The sequence below is a fragment of the Dryas octopetala genome, chromosome 9, assembly GCF_963921425.1.
Source record: "Dryas octopetala chromosome 9, drDryOcto1.1, whole genome shotgun sequence".
Lineage (NCBI taxonomy): Eukaryota > Viridiplantae > Streptophyta > Magnoliopsida > Rosales > Rosaceae > Dryas > Dryas octopetala.
The window spans coordinates 1,210,002-1,230,016 of record NC_141374.1 but is presented as its reverse complement, the minus strand read 5'-3'; the positions used below and the strand labels follow the sequence as shown (position 1 = coordinate 1,230,016).

The 20,015-nt window shown below is 36.3% G+C and overlaps 1 protein-coding gene and 2 pseudogenes across 1 annotated transcript; all 3 read right to left on the bottom strand.

Annotated features, from left to right (window-relative positions):
- Nucleotides 1–5,287, bottom strand: LOC147273075 (large ribosomal subunit protein uL30z-like). Its single transcript, XM_086256387.1, has 6 exons — nucleotides 5,134–5,287; nucleotides 4,500–4,691; nucleotides 2,242–2,339; nucleotides 2,015–2,152; nucleotides 922–1,024; nucleotides 1–846 (listed from the first exon to the last, which is right to left on the bottom strand). The coding sequence occupies exons 2-6, from the start codon at nucleotides 4,683–4,685 to the stop codon at nucleotides 631–633; spliced, it is 741 nt and encodes a 246-aa protein (XP_086112513.1). The 5' UTR covers nucleotides 4,686–4,691; nucleotides 5,134–5,287; the 3' UTR covers nucleotides 1–630.
- Nucleotides 5,288–16,743: 11,456 nt separating this feature from the next.
- Nucleotides 16,744–17,696, bottom strand: LOC147273074 (uncharacterized; annotated as a pseudogene).
- A 259-nt stretch (nucleotides 17,697–17,955) lies between these two features.
- Nucleotides 17,956–19,338, bottom strand: LOC147273073 (uncharacterized; annotated as a pseudogene).
- Nucleotides 19,339–20,015: the final 677 nt, after the last annotated feature.

Sequence of the window (20,015 nt, the reverse complement as noted above, 5' to 3'; positions counted from 1 at the left end):
AACACAAAACAAACCTAATTACTTGAAAATCAATGTGTGGTTGAAATTAAGTTTCAACATAGATTCTTCGATTTCACCGCAATACAAGTGTACTACAAATTTTACAAACACGACTATGTTACATGAGGATATATAGTTGAACAGAGACCCAAGTCAAATCAAAGTGTTGTTAAGGACAAAGACCAAAGAGTTCTTTTTAACAGAAAAATAGAGAGATGCACAAAAGAGAGATAAATTAGAAGAAACCCAAGTAGCTATTGATTCTTATATTAAAGAAGCAGCAGCTCGATCAGTTTCTGATAACTAGAGCTCATTTGTGGATTGAGGTTTCATCTCCAAGTTCCCAACCGATCATACACTGGTCAAGAGAAAATAGGTTATGCTTTTAAAACTATATCCCAGTCATCAGTTTGATCTAATGGTCAATAAATGAGCTGATCCGCAGTCTAACACAATAGCTAAACTGAACATTAAGAAGGAAAAATGGACTAGAAAAATTCCACAATTGACTACTTAGCTGCACCAAGACACCGTACAACACTGTATTGTTATACATACGAAAGAGGGAAGAAAACAGCATTCCTCATACAACCACCAAAATTTTTTGTCAAAGGATCTGTGCTTTTCATGCTAATTCATCTTGCCAATTAGTTTGTTTATCTGATCCTCGCGATTTCCAGTGTCTCCACCTTCCTTGTATACCGTTTTTGACCCTTTCAGTCCTCCTTCTGGCTTATTGAGCGCAAAGGGCCATAAGAAACTGACAGCCTCCTTAAAATGTGGACCAATAGTAGCAATTTCATGCACTATATCTTCTATGCATATAACATCATACTTCCCCAATGCCTGCCCAATAATAAAGATGAGTGAGATTAAGAATGAATATTAAGAGAGAAAATTCTGTAAGATATTACCCAATACCTGTTCAATAATGTTATTGTCTGTCAGAGGAACTCTCTGCTTGTCTATCTTTGCATAACCTTTCTTGTAAATCAGTTCTCTCACATTCTTAAGGTTAGGGTACCTTAGGAAACAAGCAAAATTTCAATATAACTATTAAACATTGGTTGGTAATATAACTGTAAAATTATACATACAATGATATGAATGGAAAAAGATTATTGGTGAATCTTACGAACTTGGACTCCATATTAAGCAAAAAATTCATAGAGTTACATCTGAGAGGGACTCACATTCGAGCTCTGTTAGCCCTAGTTGCAGGTTAATGCTATTTAGACACACATCTACCAAAAACCAACATCATGCATACCATTTTTCTTTTGTAGGTAAGCATGTGATTGATCATATTTTTTTTTTTTTTATAAGAATGATTTATCATATTATTTGAGAAAGAGAAATTAGCAATTTGCTATGAGAGAGAGAGAGAGAGAGAGAGAGAGAGAGAGAGAGAGAGAGAGAGAACAGATTCATGCAAGCAAAGACCTTGTCTAGCAAAATTATAGACAACCCTTGGTCATTAATTAAATGATTCTGTTCCCTGCCCAAGTTGGTTATTGTTGGGATCAAAATTAGCACAGTCCCAATCCCACATCCAAGTTCACAGCCCAATGATATTGTCCCCAACTTAACCACCTAGATCCATAAACATGGGTGAGGTGAGGTTAGGCCCAAGCCCAATGGACCTCTAGGTGTGGGGTTTTTATCCACAAAAGGCCTTGGTACTATTAAGGGTGGGACTTTGACTTTTATCTTGGTGTTTGTTTCTTCATATTTCCGATGTGGGATTCTTTTTCTACACTTGATGGCTTGGTTGAGCCACACCCCAACAGGTTATAACTTATAACTTAGTTACTATTTTGTAAGTTAACTCAGCCCATAAATAGAAAACGAATCAAACATCAGACAGAGTGACAGACAGACAAATTAGGTCATTTTCACCAGCACACCAAAACAAGATTGTTAGATCTTCCTAGGTCCTGTATATATGTTTATCCTTATAGAAAATTTAATTTTGGCATAAAATTAGAAGGATCGAAGGATGTATGTCTCCTACCCATAGGTTATGTAGGGCTCCACCCTCTGCAACTTTTCTATCATAGCATCATCTGCTTTCACAAAAACTGCGTTGAAGATTTTCCTCAATTTTAGGCTGTATAAGGCCTTCCTAACTGCAGGATGCATGTCATTTTTCCTGGAAAAATAATAGAGAGGTCAGAAAATAGAGACTTTGAGATAGAGATGAAGAAAAACATAAAATTATCATATAAAATTGGAACCCACCCCTGTATACGAATGACCAAAAGCAGTTGTGAATTGGGTGCCACTAACGTTGGCCTTTTTCTCTTTAACCTGCGCTTCATACAGACCAGGTCCACCTCCTAATTAAATCAACAAATAAGTTCAATCAATAACTGAATTGAGATTGGAGAGACTAGCAAACATATAAAGGAAGTTGCAGATAGCATAAGACCACCTTCTCATGAAGCATTTTCTCAGAATAAGTGTATACTACTGTCTATGAATCTATTAAAGGTCCTTCCCTCTCTGAAAATCCATCCTAGTGCTAGCCGTGACTGCATGCTTCTAATGAAAAACTTAAAACTGAATATAGTAATGTTCTAAAACGTGAAAACCAAACCGGTTAACGGTGACCAGGTTGATCAGTTCAGGGTTGACTTTGCCAGTTCACTGATTTCAGTGAATCTTTTATGATAAACCGAATCAGTAGGCTGGCAGTTTGATGAAAATCATGCCCACATTAAACTTTATAAGCAGGCTAAGAAAAGGATAAATACACAACTCAACGCTTTGATGGTACAGTACACCCAAGTTGGGGTGTATAATAGGCATCCCCAAAAAGAAGAAATAAATGCTGCAGAAGATTTTCAAAAGAATAAATAAATGCTCCTGGAGATCTTAAAAGGAGTCACACAGGTCTAGAGGTCTAGAAGCTAGAATTAATGTGTCGTATCTGAAAATTAATTAAGAGTCAAAGAGTCATGCTTGGATATCCAAGAAGTCATTACAGCTAATATTAAAGTTAGGTTCTTTTAGTAATGTGGAGAGACTAACAATCATGGTCATACATCTATATAAAGCATGTAAGTCTGTCATTTGCAGGTCAATGAACAGTATTTCAAAAATTATCTACTTCTTGTGATTGGTTCACAATTTTTAAGGTGTGTTATTCAGGGTGTAATTCCTAGATCCTACCAGAGTGATTTCAGCTGCTACCTTCCCTATCTAAATTTCCCCTTTATGTTTGATCATTTCTCCAACTTCCCATACTCTGTTACTATTTTTGTTTTTCTTTGATAATCCTGAAAAATTGGAGTGACTGATGCCCATAAAGAAGCCCAAAACCGGACTCTCTCCCAAAGATTATCCACCGTTTCCCCCCCTAGCATTATCAAAGACCCTTTTATTCCTCTCCATCCAGATTACCCACAAAATAGCCATCACTGCACATCTCCACAACACCACTCCCCTCTTCTTCCCTTCAAAAAACTTAAAACTCTCTGAAAGCAGAGCAGAACAAGAAACAGGAAACTCCCACCTCAACCCACCCTCCATAAACAGCCTCTGCCATAAAGATAAAGCAACTGGGCACTGCACGATTAGGTATTCCAAACTCTCCGCCTCTCTTCTGCACATCACACACCATTAGGTGACCCATACTCTGTCACTATTACATTGTCTTACCTATACAGATTCCTCTGATCCTTTTCTTACTGTTCATGTCACATTTCTGTCCAATTCAGTTTTAATTATATTGGAAGACAGATGCTTAAGATCTGTGGAACATCATCACACTCTTCTAGCCAGGTTCCCATCTCTTAATAAAATAGAAATAAACCAACACCTATCCCAGAAGACCCCTCTCAACATGCTTACAAGTGTCCATCTATCTAAAGTTGTGACTTAGTAGTGTATTACACTCCAGTTACTACATATTTCACCATTTCAATCTGCAGAAATCGCTTCACATCAAGAGAGAAACTATTGTGAAAATATCTCAAACCATACAAAATGAGTGAAAATATCTCAAACCATACAGAATGAGGCAGTATTTACATTAAAAGCATGATTAATTCTTGTATAAACTTCTGATCACAATTCTGCATAATCACTTCAATTCTAGATTAATCTACTATCGCATAAAACGGTCTCATGTCCTAACACTCACATACATAAAAGCATCAGTTTACATGATTTTGGCACTTAAAATACACATCTAAAAGCTCAGAGATCTTCTATTAAGAGATCACCATTCATGTGGATTACATTGGGATCGCATGTGGGGCCCACCCTACAAATCGGAAATCATCTAGCCATTTGATTATCACATTGCAGAGTGGATCCACATGTGAAGGGTTCTATCTAAAAGAAATTGTCCATTTTTATATACATATCCATATAATTATCCTCTAACTCAAACTTGCTGCTCTCATACTTTGCAACAACACAGAAAAGGTGTGAAATTTAACAATAAGACACAAATTTTACGAATAAATTACTAGAAAGAGCAAAGGGCTTACCCTGTAACGAAACTCTTTGACAAAGTCCTCAGGCTTCTTAATAAATTCTTGCTTACTTTTCTTAGACCTAAACTTCCTCTGCTCCAATTGCTCTTTCCTCCTTAAGGCAATTTCTTCATTGCTTTTCCTTTTCTTCAAAATAATCTCCGGTACATATGTCAACGGCTGTGCCACCTGCTCTTCCATCACTCTCTTCAACCACACATGAGCAGAAAAGAAGATTAGAAATTTGAACAAAATCTTAATTTTCTCTTACTTTCCTAAGCTTTCTTGGGAAACAAACAGAAACTCAGAAATTAAAAACAAAAAAAAATAGTAATATTAGTAATACAATAATAACGAAAAGGGTAACCAGAATCAGAGTTGCTCAGCTTCAGGTGGTGTTGTTTAGCTAAGCAGAATGATGGCGAAGGGTTATAGACTTTTAGGGGTATATGACAACCAAAAAACCTGTTAACCTCACTCGCTTCATGGTATATGAAATTAGGGTCCCGGGTCTGGTTGACCCGTTAACAAAGTACCAACCAAGTGGGTGTGAGATCGTGACTTTGAATTCAGAAAGAGGGTGAGCATGGGACTGTAATGTGTAATTAAACAAAGAAAAAATCAAAAACTAAGTAAAAACAAAACTTACCCAGAGATGCAGTGGCTCTGTTGAAGAGGAGTAGAGGTGATGATATGGGGATTGGGGACCTGAATGTGGGTAGAGAATAGAGATGAGTTAGAAGAAGTCTGGTGTGATGAGGGAGGAGGCGGCTACAACAATAGAGAGAGAGAGAGAGAGAGAGAGAGAGAGAGAGAGAGAGCAAGTGGAAACTAAAGAGATAAAAAAGGGTTTAGGGTTTAAAAAAAAAAAAAAAAAAAAGGGGTGGTTTTGTTGATGAGATACCCACATCTTTCTCACAATACCCCTTACTCGCTACGCCAATCAGTATTGATTTTAACTTTTAAGTTTGCTCACTGTACCCACCCGAAATACCAAAAGTGCCCATCATCAACCTAAACCCCTAAACTCATATCCACACCTATCCACCGGAGCTCATCATATGCACACCTACGGATGGCAATGGGGCGGGCCGAGTTTGGCCTCCCATCCCCGTCCCCGCGAAAAAACTTCATCATCATCCCCACCCCATTTCCCGTCGGAGATTCCCCACGAAGAAATGGGTTCCCCATTTATATTAAAATATAATAATTAATTAAGTAAAATTAACATCTCAAAACAATTATATATTATGTAAATATTGGTCCCTTTTATTGAAGTATATATCATCTTAAACATGATGAGGTATGACTTGTGGAACTTATTCTGCACTGTAATTCAATAATCGAAACTGTCTATTTTTTAAGTCTCTATACAAGGATCATCTTTATAAAAAATTAGACAAATTGGAAATCGTTTAACCATTTGATTAATGGGTCATCCTTTCAAGTGTTTAAGGAATCACTATGTTCGTTTATTTATTCTATCACAATAAGATGTCTTAACGGTTTCTGATTTATCTAATTTTTTGCAAGAATGACCCTTGTATAGAGACTTAAAAAATAGACAGATTCGATCATCGAATTACAATGCGAAGTGAGTTCCATAAGCCATTCATCATCATGTTGAAGATGAGGTATACTTCAACGGAATGGCTCTATATGTAAATATATAGTATATGTATAAAAACATAAATAATACATCTAGCCAAAAAATAATAATAATACATGATATACTATTAAAATAAAAGTAAATTACTCTAAATTCTATTTTACAATACTATGATAAACAAACCCGGCCACCTAAAAAGTTGGAATGATAAATGAGTCAACTTTGTACAAATAAGAGCCCGTTTGGTACTGCTTTTAAAATTGCTAAAAACGCTTTCAGATTAGTAGAACTGCTTTTGATAGCATTTGACAAAAATAAATAAAAGTGTCTATGAGGTTATAAAAGTACTTTTAAGAGGTTTTTTTTAAGCACCTATCAGGTGCTTCTTGAAGAAGCACTTCCAAGTGCTTTTGCATGAACCACTTAGAATTTTTATAAAAATATGTTTGTGCTTCTTAGCAGAAGCGTTTCTAAGAAGCAGTGTTAAATGAGCCCTAAAAGCCCACGTTATATTTTGTTCCGTTTTTTTTGTGCCGAGCACTCAGTGGGTTTTTTTTTTTTGTTCAAAACAATGGGCAAATTGCCACTGTCATATAGTGGCAATCATTGCTACTGTCAACGGTTAACATCTTGTCGAGGACCACGATGAAAAAGCTTGGGAAGACAGAGGACAACTTGATCAAAACCAATATGTACATCACTGATTATGTAGGAATGTCGCATAAGTCAGCCGGTTGCCTACCTTTGGACATCTAAGTTGGTAGCCGAAAACAAAGTCCAGGGTTCTTCATTGCTGACTCAGTTTCACCATATAATGTGCTGCTTGGCAGAGATTGGATCCATTCCAAATGTGTATCCCTTCCACCTTTTTACAAAAATGCATCATGTGGGGCAAAAATGGTGTGAAAGTGATAAAGGTAGACTCAAGATCTTTTGTAACCATGACAAACTTCTTACATGCCAGGGTTTACGATGAGGATATTGGATTTGTCAAGTTGGAAGGAACTGGCCAGGATGGTTGGCCAACCAAGATCTCTTACTCAAAGATCGAGAGGGGCATCCCATCAGACATTTCTGACATATTTCGTGAGAAAACATATGTATAATGTGTGATACAGTTGAAGTAGAGCATGTCGTAGCTAAAGTGGTTGAATAATTTGAGAGGTTTGCTTTGGCTCTGTGTCAAAAAGACGGCTTTGTGTCGCTAGGAGAAGGGGTAGCGTATTGAGATTGTTGCCGAGTATATCTCTGAAGCACGAGATCTTGAAATTTGTATGGAGGATTTGGAATGTGAACCTGCAGCTTTAGATGACTCAAAGGCTGAGGTCCAGGATCTATTGCTTGAGATTAATTTGGGGACAAAGTTGAAGCCTCGTCCAATTTTTATCAGTGGGTTGTTAAGCTTGGGCGAGTAGAAGGCAATGATTGCCCTTCTTAAGGAATTCTTAGATTGTTTTACTTGGACTTATGATGAGATGCTTGGATTAGAGAGATCAATAGTTGAGCATAGACTACCATTAAAAGAAGGGTTCAAGTCTTTTGCTCAACTGCCGAGAAAAGTTTTCTAAGGAAGTACAAATGAAGATTGTTAATATAAGTTTATGTAATTGGCTATTTCCTAAGATAAAATGATCAATATGTAAGCATTAAGTTAGGTTGGAGCATATAAATCAAAGTTCAAGTCTCGAAACATTTCCCAAAGGTGAGTTTCGATGTTCAATCTATTTAGATAAGGTAATGTGACTTAGAGACCTTGCATTCATTGTAGGTGGTTAAATTCATATGCTTATGTGTTTATCTTGGTTTGTATGATCGATTTTAACGTAGAGATTTTTAGCAAATAATGCACTTGGGGTAATAGCTAGAATCAAAAGTTGTTTTCTACAATGCATTTGTCTCACGGTTGTTTTTGTTGTGTATTCCGAGTTAATTAGTCATTATGGTACTAGGAAATTAACAAAATTGTTAGTAAAAGATTTGAAAAAATAAATAAATAAATAAAACTTGGTTTGATGCTCCATTGCAACTTCATGATGAGCTTGTTAGTACTGTAGGATGGTGCTTTATAGTTGTTGTGGTGGGTGCATTATATGAGACTCGAAACATATGAAATGTGACATTCGTTTATTGGAGCTCAAGAACGATAATCATTAGCAGTATCATCGGTACTGTCGTTATAAGTCTAATATTGAATATTGATGGGAACAAGTATGAGCATATCAAGGCTAAAACGATAGAAGAGGAAACGATGAATGAGAAAACTATCGAAATGCCGCTTGAATAGGTAGTGTTGATCGCAGTACTTATCTTTGTTCCTGGAGTTGGAGGAGTTTATCTCCATGATGTTATGGATGAACAAGAAGCCCTAAATGCAGCTCTGAATGAGGGTATTGGATATCTTTTTACTTGGGTTCGGTCTGTTTTTTGCGTTGTCACTTTGTTAATCCTCAAAGGAGCGACAACCGAAGTTCACACAACTCTGCCATCTAAGCCCATGGTAGTGAATAAAGAGAAGAATCATTCATTGGATTCTTACATTCTCTATGACATTGTGGGAGGATTTGTAGCTGAAGTGATAGCTACATTGGTACCTAACGAATTCAACAGGAAGTCAAAGCTGGTTTTCATTTTTGTGATCAATTTTCTTTTTACCTCAATCATATGAGGAATTGTTTGTCATAAAAAAACTTGATCCCACCAATATTTCTTTTTTTGTCTTGACATGTGGTGTAGTGTCAAATGCATCCATGATACTTCTTAGAGATGTAGGAGCCATTCATGCAGGCACCGAGAGAGTTGTAGGAATTGCATTTGTCCTACTCGATGTGGCAGGATCTCTTAGAACAACATTCGGTGCTACGTTATGTGCTTACCATTACAAAGTTGTTGATGCTGACCATTACAACAACAAAGCTGATAAGGATTAAGACATTGTAGACGTTTATGTGATAGTGATGGCATGTGTTGCTCTTGCGCTAATTTCGTCTACCAGGCGAAACTTCGGTAATTTGGTTTAAGTTATTATTGGTATCCTTGTGGTTTGGTTTAGTTTTCAATTGAGGATAAAAACTCAGACTTTGTTAATTTTGTATGAATGATGTCTGGACAACATGAATATTATAATAGCAAAGCAATGTCTAATGTTAACATCATTCTCGCATTAATCGATCAGTTGGTTATTCAAAAGGAGGGATGGGAACATTAGTGTCACTTACATTTCCAAGTGAAACATACAAATTAATTTTTCTGTGAGTGTTTTTTATCTAAAAAAAAAAAACCTAAACTTACTTGATAGTGAATCAATAGACGTTTGCCCAAGCAAACCTTTGCCTCTATGGCTTCAGCTCATTTTCCTTCTTTGCAAGGGGGTTTCCTCTTGTTCTTGTTCTTCTTCAGTTTCCTTCTCTTCCATTTTCTCCTCATCCACCCTCTGTTACTTGCTCCTTTGCCTAATCTTTCGTGCACATTGCCCTCCTTGTCTGAATCTTTCTCTTCAGCCGCATCTTGGGGCTTCTTCTTCTTTGTCTCTTCTTCATCACTAGGGAATGATGGAGGAATGTAGTTTATGGGCTTCTTGTCTTTGAATTTTTTAAAGGGAATGCCCTCTAAGGCAAACACTCGCGCTGCTTCTCGTCCGGGAAGAGAAACTTGGGGAACCAAGTTTTCCACTAAGTAGTGAACGACTTCATGAAGTTTCTGTTGACTTTCCTTGGTCGAAGATTGAGCAACTTGTGAAGATCATTCACTATATCATGTTGGAGCTCGACATAAACAGTGAAGGTTTCTTAATTGAAGCAATCTGTCTCCGTAAAGTCTACCTTCCAAGACGAGAGGTAGTTGGCCGAGTGAAAATGGAAAAATGGGAGCAGTTGGCAAAGGCCAAACTGACGAGCAGTAAGATGAGGTTGGAACACCTCAGCTTCAGTCTTGCAGAATTTCAGCTTGCTCGTCGAGAGGGTTGGACTTCCTTAAGCTAAGTCCCTGTTAATCAAAAAGCTTCCCCAGATCTCACGAACTTCTTGTAGCTCTTGGGGGTCCTCAAGGAGGGCTTCGTTGATGTTGATGGAGAGATAATGAGGATGGCGGCGGTGAACACATGTCTGGTAGACTTCAGTGGTATAATCCTTCTGAGCATAAAAGAACTTGAAACATGCATCCATCGAATGGTACACCAATGAGAGTGGGATTATGAAGTGGGCAATCACTTCGTCGATGAGAAGCTTAATTTTCCTAGACCGGAGCTTGGGGAAGTAAGCCTGCAACCAGATCTGAAGCATCCATAATAAATCTCCCACATCCACTTTCATTCGGCCTACGGTGATGTCCCTCAGACATCGGTAGAAATGGGCGAGAATGAACGGCCCTAAGGCGAGTGGGCGAGCGGGCGGCCGAAGGCTAAGGCGTTCACCAGAACAACATACTCTTGGACCACCTTATTGTTCTTCGTGCCGAATACATATTGCTCAGCCAGTAGATAAGGATTGTTGAGTGCTTTGGGTTAGAAACTGAGCCCTTTGACATGTTGTAACGCTTGATAAAGCTGTCATAACTCACGTAAGATCTGTGAGACCGGAGATCCGTTCTGAAAGTGTTTTGCCAATTCACCGCCAAAGATAGTGTGATGTCCGCATTTTATTTTGCATGTTGCTCATAGAATGGCGTGATGAAATCACCATGGGGTCTGAACCCAAATGGCTGGCATATCCAAAACTGTGGGGTGAGAGGGGAGCCCAGTAAATAGAAGGCATTCATGGAGGATGACTAGAAGCATAAGGCCGAAGCCAAGAGCGGGCAATCAAAAGTTGGGGCCAACAAGGACAGGGCGAGGGCGTATTTGATGCCGAGTGTTTCCCACACTACATTTTTCTCAGCCTCCACTCGATTATACTATGAAACCTAGTCGCCAGTGACCGTGGGCTATATAGTCTGGGGCTTCTGAGTTGCCCATGATCCCCAACGGCCCCCGTTGTAGAAGGATGAGAAGTCCTTAAAGCTCGTCTGCATAGCCTCCATGATGGGCAAGGGGATCTCTTTCTTGAAGCAAGGACCCAAAGCAGAAGTATACTCGAGATTACTCTGGTGAGCAATGCCAAAGTAAGCAATCACTTCGCCCTGAAGTTTCTCGGCGGCGAGGTGAAGGACAACAACATCAATGAAGGCTTGGGCTTCCAAGGCCATCCTTCCTGAGGCTTCAACAGTTCTTTGGTAAACCATTTTTGTAAAAAATGAAGGTTTAGGTTGGTGTTTGAAAAAGTTTGGTTTATGAAGAACAAAAGAAGCAGGAACACTTAGAAGAAAATCAAGAAATAACATAAAGCTCAATAATGTAATAGGCAAGAATTTTGAAAGTGTAAAGAAAAGAAAATGGCTAAGGGTTGAATTTATAGTACCTGGGCGAGCAACTGAAAAGGCACGAAGATTGAATAATCAATTGAGAAAAAGACTATTTTCTTTGAGAGAAGTCATAGAGTTTCGAAATTGAATTGCAAATTATGAAATCTAGGTTTGCTAGAAAACGGCTGTTATCATTGTATAACAGTCGCGCCTTTCGAAATTGAATTACAATGATGAATGAGACTGTTAATGGCTGGAGGCAGCTATTTAATTGAAAGAGTTGTGTCTTACGAGACAAAGGGATACGCCGCCTAGGGTTTCAGGAAAGATATGATCATGTCGCCTCTACAGTACGAGGAAACACTCGGGCAATCAGGCTGCGCCACGTGGATCTAGGCATGCGGAAAAAGCTGTTGGGGCATTTAATGCTTGGAACTGACGTGTTTCGTGCTAAAAAGACTTCTCGTTTCCTTTGCTCGATATAAAAGAAAAGACATATCTGTAAGAAAGCATACTCCACAAAGTTCTCGTCATTGCGGTTATCTCAAGCTGAAAGGCACATTTTCTTTGAATACATTGGTTCGATACATTTCGCCAGGATCCATGTATTTTTTTTCTTTCACCCGATGCAAAAAGGAGCCAGACCTTTTAGGAATCATACTTCATAAGTCTTCGTCTTTTTAGCTAGTCCAAGTTGAAAGGTGAGTACACTTCGGGGGGGGGGGGGGGCAATGTTTATACCCATTTTTCAAAATGCGCAACGTGGCACCGAATCTGGGCCTTGAAGCTTGAAGCATGGGCATAAATCAGAACTCAAATACAAGAAAAATGATGGCCCATTCCTAAGGCCCATTTGATTACAAGCCCATTCAGCTTGGGCGAACAAAGAAAAAAGGCTCTCGGCTAGACCTGGCCGAGAGAATCATTTAGACAGAAGGCACACATCCATTTACACGTACGCTGACACATGTCCAAAAAAGGCTGGCCCCAACTGTCATGTGTACCAGAAATTCAAGCTACTTCCAAGTATACACTTGTCAGCAATCCCAAGAAGGAAAGACTAAGGTTTTGGGCCGCCTCCACTATAAATACCAGGCTAAAAGGAGAAAAAAGGACGCATACACACACCCCCCAACAAACCTGCAAACACTACAAATTCCCCTTGCATTCTGCTTTGTTTTTTACTACTGCTCTATCATTTTTCTTTTTGTTCCTATTTAAGTTTTAGTAAGATCCATAGTTGGTTATAACTTCTCTGCATTATCATTAAGGTCGATTTAATGTTTGTAATCAGCTTTATATAAGAGGCGTTCATGTCTTTTATTTTTTAATATAATTAATTTTAGATCTAGTTCCTAGTATTTACCATTTATTGTCTCTTTTCAATTAAAATAGTTTATTATGATCTCTCATTCATACCCATGGCTAGATTTGTAGTGAAATTACTATTTGATATCAGGTAGATTTGGATGTGGTCAGATTTACCTTCCTTTCGAAGATCTATTGTTTTTATTTAAGCCCTCTTACTCTTAACCCCACAGTTAATATATTTGAATTCACAAACACTATTATTGTAAGAATATAGCATTAAAAGTTCTGGAATGCCTAGACGAGAAAAATAACCTTGACCAAGTAAAATTTTCTTGGTGAACAATCGTTTGATTTACTATCACCTTATCTTTATTTTTACTTTTATTTCTTTATATTTCATTGTTTACTCACCCAAGTACGAGCAATTACTTTGTGGCACGCCCTAAACCAAAAAAGAAAAAAAAAAAAAAAAGTGATATCGATTGAGCCCTAGCCCAACATGTGGCAAGCAACATTTTTGTCCATAACATTTATACTATTTTTTACTCAAGACTTAGGCGCTCATGCCAGGCATAATATTGGACTTCATTCCTATGTTATGAAGTACTTGAAGTTATGTTCTAAGTAAGAGAAAGAATGTGTCCATTGATTTTTGCTGGGGTTGAATTTACCATTAGATCAAAGAGTCTTATAAAACAAAATGGTAAACTTTCGAGCATGCTTAACTGAATACAAATAAAAGAATATAGTATATGTGCCTTTGTGCTTTTGAGTTTTTTTCATGGGACACTTCTAATGATTCATTTTTCTTCTCACAAATAAATACTTTTTGTTTAATAATTAGTTTAATGTTTGCTTTGGATGATTAAGTTTCAAATTGTATGCAAATAGTGTATTCGGGGAGGACTCCTTGGTAAATGTGAGTAGTGAAAAGCAAACAGATGGAAAGCTTAGTGGCTACATCCGAATAAGGAGCAAGACCCAAGGATTTGCTTTCAGTTTGGGGGATAAAATTACTCTCAAGCCCTTGCTCTAAGTTTGGGGGATAAAATTACTCTAAAGCCCTTGCTCTCAAATTCATACTATACTGGAAACTGTGATTCCAAGGAAAAAAAAAAAATCCAAGCTATTATTAGTTGTTGTTTTAATAATGCATTTGAATCTTGTCACTTCTCCTAAATGCAACTTTTGTTCTTTTCACACTGATGGTATGTCAACTTTCAAGTTGAATATTAAATTTAGACATTTACTTGTTGTAAGAGGTTGCTAGAACCACTGTAAAATTGCCTTTCTATGTCTATTAAGATGAGTTTTTTCCTAGGACCATTCTTTCATGAAATTCAATTGTATAATTGTTGTATAATTTTCACTTCACTGTTTGTTTAGAATGCTATAGAAACCATTACATTATTTTATGAATAATTGAGAGCAAATTTTCAAATGGGTGGGCTTGTTGGGCATTGGCTGTGTTTGGTATTGTTGAACAATCTACAATTCTACATGGTCCTTTCTCGTTGAACAATCACATTTAGATCCTTGTAGTTGGTCCCGTTTTCCCCTTAGGTCCTCACACTTTCAATTTTTTGCATTTAATGATTGCAATTAGGTCCAAATCATGATTTTGCCCATTTAATTGATAAAAAGGTCACGTGATACTCACATGTAAGGTTATTATATTCATTTTATTGGTCATAGATTGACTAACTTTTGATCTATGTATTTTGAACTATTTTTCACTTTGGTCTATGTAGTTTCAGTTTTCGTAATCATACTCCTATAATTTATTAATGAATACAATTGGGTCTAAAATTGCATTTTTGTTGATTTGGTTTATGGAAATACCATGTGCTGGTCAGGCGGAAGGTTATTATAGTTATTGAGAAAAACTTGCATGTAACGGGTGTATACAACTTTTCTCACAATAAATGGTTACATGACTAACATGTAAGGAGATGTTGTGAGTGTGTAGATGTATACATCCGTTACATGCAAGTTTTTCTCGTAGTTATTTAACAATAGATTTTTCTAATAAAAACTGTTGCCGACCATTGCACTCTATGTTGATAGGGATGAATTTAGAAATTGAAACTATATTAGGCTCTTTGCAAGGGGATATTATTTATGGATTTGGGTTCATAAGGGATCATGGTGACTAGGGACAGGAATTTCGAGTTAGATGCTCAGATTTGCATTTTCTGTTCATCACTTGGATTCGGAGTTGATGCAATTATTGTGAGAGTAAGGGAAATAAATTTTGCATGTAGAAGATACTTGAGAGTTGTTCATTTTAAATTCCTATCGTTTTACTTTTAGGTAAATTTGGGGTCAAGGGCCCAAAACAGGAAGCACCATACACTATCTTTAAGCGAGTCTGGCAACTCCAATGACATCTTCAACCAAAACCTATACACAACATGAGGGAGGCCCAGCTCTAAATCAAGCCCAAAAGAAGCCCAACTATCACCTACCATGTTCTCTTCCCTATAAACATGAAGGGAGCTTCTTACGAGACCCCACTTTTTTCTTTTCATTTTTTATCATTTTTTTTGTTTGTTTTTCTTTTCAATAATTTAGTGCGAAAATGATGGGTTAAAAATTCGATAAGTTTTTGTTGTATGAACAATTATTTTTAATTATGATATTTCTAATTGAAAATGTCATTAATATTGGTTTTGTTTGGACCGAAATTAAGATCCCATTGATAATAGAATCTTGGTGTTAATTATTGGCAAAAAAAAAAAAAAGAATCTTGGTGTTAATTAGAGATTAAAGAAATTACTTTTTGTCAACTAATTTCTGGATGGAAATTTATTGTAATAGGTCATGGTAAATGAGAATGTTATAGGGATGTTTATTGAAATACGTTGTGGAAATGATTATCCAAATGAATCATGGGAGCATGGAGACCAAAGAATGCTCAATTCAATTTGCAAACACACCAAAAGGGGGGAAAAAAATCAATTCAAGCATTTATATAAAATAGGGTTATTTACAAAAAAGTCAATAAAACATTTCAAAATTACAAATAAGTCAATAAACATTTTCCTAAATCCCAAAATAGTCACCATTGACTAAAATGAAATTATGCATTATACAAAGGAGGACATAACAAATACTAGAAATTACAGCTGTCACACCCCAAACCCCGAGTATGCAACAATTGCACCTATCTTAAATGTCTCAAAAGATTAAGGCTACGTTTGGTACGCCGGACTGTGTTGGACTGGACTATTCTTATGGATTATGCTGGATAGTGTTGGACTGGAGTAAGCTGGACTAAATATTATCCTGTGTTTGGTGCTGTGTCGGACTATAAAGCTGGATAAGCTAAATAACACTGTCCTGTGTTTGGTGCATGGTCGGACTAAGGTATAATTATTTAAAATTTTAAATTAATTAAAAATTTTAATTATCCTAAAAAATAATATGGTCAATTAACTTTTTATTTATTTATTTTAAAACAAATTAATAAAATGTTGCACATTCAAATATGTTTTTCTTCTCTCTCGCACTATAGAAAAAAAGGAAAAAAAAAGCTTTGTTGACCATATAACGCATTGATAAGCCCCTAACTACATATACTTTCTATCCACCATGATTAACTTGATGTTTTATACATAATTTTTCTTCTTTTTTTTGTCTTAAATAAACTTTACAAAAATTGGATAGCATTCCCTTTGTTTTTTAGACATTTTCCAAATTTCACAACCTGTAGATCAATGCATAATCTATAACACAGAAACCCACACATTAATACATATCCACAATCAAAATATTTATAATATTAGATTCATTCATATATAGTTCAATACATAATTTCAAACATTAAAGTTCAAGTCCTAAATAAGTTAATACATATATAAGTTCATGCATAAGTTCATAATCCATTTCAAAGTTCATGTCCTACATAAGAAACCACAGCAAAATGTCTTGACCGAATATAATCCACAAAAACAACCATTATAAGCACCCACAATCAAGACATCACATAACCACATGTCATTCTTAAACATTGTCACTTAGCAACCTACGAACAAACACTTCTTTGACCTCATCGTCCAATGACTTGAACAATGATATAGTTTGAGGCTTTTCCAAAATAATGCACATGGCATCAATCTGCTCTAAACCAGAAAGTCCCATTTTTTTTAGTTCTTGAGCAATGTCACTTCGATCTTCATTACCTCGGACTATAGCATAAGTTATAGCTTGCATTCTTTTTCCGGATTCTGCAATTAGCTTTTCCAATGCAAGAACTATGGTATCTGCTCCATCACTTGAGTTTCCAGTTGCTCTTTTCCTCTTCCTTTGGCTACTCTCAAATTGAGTGCTTTGTTGGTTCATTGACATAGGAGATGTATCATTCTCAGCTCCATTGTCACTTTCATTAACCCCATTATTGCTTTGTTCCTCCATCATCTCAACAGGGGCTTCCGATCATTTTCCAGTAGCACAATCTTTTCCATATATATTAGCAAACCTGTCAAAAAGTGGAAAAGGTTTGTTTCTCCAACTTCTGCATCTTTGTGTTTCTACAAATAAGAAAATGCGTTAGTTTAATTCTAAGATGTAACAATGATAATTAATATAAAACTCATTTCTATTCATGTACCTACACATAAGTTTCCCATGCTTCGTTACTATCAACCTCAATGCACTTTTTGACATCATTCCAAGCAAATCCACTTGTGTTACACATGTCATAGACTAAGCTGTAATCCTTAATTTTTCCATTTTTTGGTTTTTGACTCAATGTGTGGATATGCCTTTAGATTAGAACTAGGACATAATTCATTCACAACTTTCTCAATTTGCATCATCGTACCAGATTTGAAACTGCCTGTATCACAACGATGGCCTCGAGCAACAAAATCCTTAATGACTTTCAGCAATGCATCCTCTTCAAATTTTGACCAAGTACGCCTAGATTTTTTCTTGCTACCACCAGATTCTTCCATTTCTAAACATCCAATATTGCAAAGCAAAAACATATAACATATGCTAATAAGAAATCACATAAGAAAATAAATAGTTAAGTGTGGTTATGCAAATACATAACCAAATACATAGTTAAGGTTAAGCTCACATCACATCAGCAAATACATAGTTGGACTTTGAGCTAAATAACATAACCAAATACATAGTTAAGGTTAAACTCACATCACATCTTATTAGGTTACACTCAAATAATATTAGCAAATACATAGTAAAGTTTGGCTAGTGGTGCCTATTTTCCCTCCATTCATTGTACATTTGTAGGGCCAAGTCATTCCTCCATGCAGTCCATTGATCAGATGCACCAATGGTACCAAGCATATCACCTTCTACCATATTTTCTGCATCTTCAACTTCATTTATTTCATCTTCCATTGGATCTATAGACGTACATCTCCCTCCTAATTAGATTATATAGAAGACAATAAGCCGTAAGTATATGACATTGTGTCTTTATTGGATAAAAGGAAGGACTCCTTAGTATGGCCCACCTAGCTTTTATCAAGCCAAAACAACGTTCTATTACATTCCTTGCAGATGAATGTTTCATATTAAAAAACTCTTCCTTATTTGTAGGTGTGTTTCCTTCTCTCCATTCAGATAAATGATTCGTTGTTCTTCTATATGGTGCAAGAAATCCTTCACCATTTGTGTAACTGCCATCTACAAGGTAAAAATAGCCTAACAACCACAACGATAATTCCTATTAGTATGTGTATAATATACATTGAAAAATCACAAATGCCTTATAAATTTGAGGCTAACTAATAGCCTTACCAATGGGAACCCGTAACCCATTAGGCCGTGTTATTGCATCACGAAGTACTCTAGAATCGGATGCGGATCCCTCCTAACCCGGTAACACAAATATAAACTGCATGTCTCGTGAACAAACACCTAACACATTTGTGGCAATTTCACCCTTTCTTGTTCGGTATCTTGGTTTGTCAATTTTAGCTACACGGACTTTAATGTAAGTTCCGTCTAATGCTCCCAAGCAATTCTAAAATAGAAAAGTTGTAAACTTTAATGTAAGTTGTAGAAAAACAAGTCAAACACTAATTACAGTGTGGGGAGATTATTGTATGAACATACCTTAAACCATTTCCATCTATGATTTGTGGAGTTATCACACATAGGATCTGGTACTTTCAATAGGCTACCTTGTAGTCGCAAAACTCCTTGCAACACAGAATTGAAGTACCTACTAATAGTCTCTCCTGATCGAAAAAATCTACTACTAATCGTGCGATTCTTAACATGATGTGCAAGTACATGTAAGAACATACACACTTGCTCTTCCACAGACACCATACCATCATTCTTTACCCTTCCATCATTACGAAGCAGTTCACACAATAGACCGAAAGTCTTTCTATCCATTCTCAGTTGATTGACACACTCTATGTCACTATTGCCTATAATGTTATCTAGATAATGCAAACGAGTCTCATGTCGAACTAAGGAACGATTATTTAAGGCACATCTTTCCATACGTTTCTGTCTCTTTTTTAACATCATCATCACAAGTATTGCACAAGCACTCATCGTTTCTAAATGCCATAGCTCCAATAATAAGATCAACAAAATCTTTCTTCTATCCATATCTATACAATTACAAGGTAGAGCACATTATGACCAATATAATTCAATCCACATCAAAATATGACTATGAGATAATATATATATGTATATATATGCAGATAATATATATGGATATATGACTATGACTATATGTTTCACAAGTCAGACATAATCAGTACATGAAAGACTTCTTTTTTCTCCTTCTTGTTAATTTATTTTTTTCCTAATAATAATAATGCCTATGGACATTATACAAGAAGCCGTAATAAGTTTCTTATTCATATTCTTAATTTATTAGTCAATTGATTCTTAATTAGTCTTTATTACTACTTGGACTTAATTTTGTACATACATGTATATTTGTGTGTGTGTGTTTTCATGCCATGTCATAGTAAGGTAAGACAATATATATTACAATATGTTAGGGCACCACTTTATATTACCTGAGAATATTACCCAAGATATGAAAAGTATATAGTGATGGATTTCTATTGACAAACAATCTTTGCATGGATTATCTCTCCTTATTTTTACTCCTTACTATAAGCAAACTATATCTTGCAGTATATACCAAGTCAAAGTTGATTCCAAGTTATAATTACGTGAGTTGGTGTTTGCAGGAAGTTTGGAAATTGTGTAGAATTTTCAAACGAATCTCATCATACAAAAAGTACACAATACCAAATTGGAAAGAGTTA

Bases quoted from the DNA above. Each gene is read 5' to 3' on its own strand.
- LOC147273075 (XM_086256387.1), bottom strand. From the start codon at position 4,685: ATGGAAGAGCAGGTGGCACAGCCGTTGACATATGTACCGGAGATTATT. The intron at 2,153-2,241 runs GTGGGTTCCAAT...TTATTTTTCCAG, and splicing joins TTGGTCATTCGTATACAGGG to GAAAAATGACATGCATCCTG. The intron at 1,025-2,014 runs GTAGGAGACATA...TTGTTTCCTAAG, and splicing joins GAGCCCTACATAACCTATGG to GTACCCTAACCTTAAGAATG.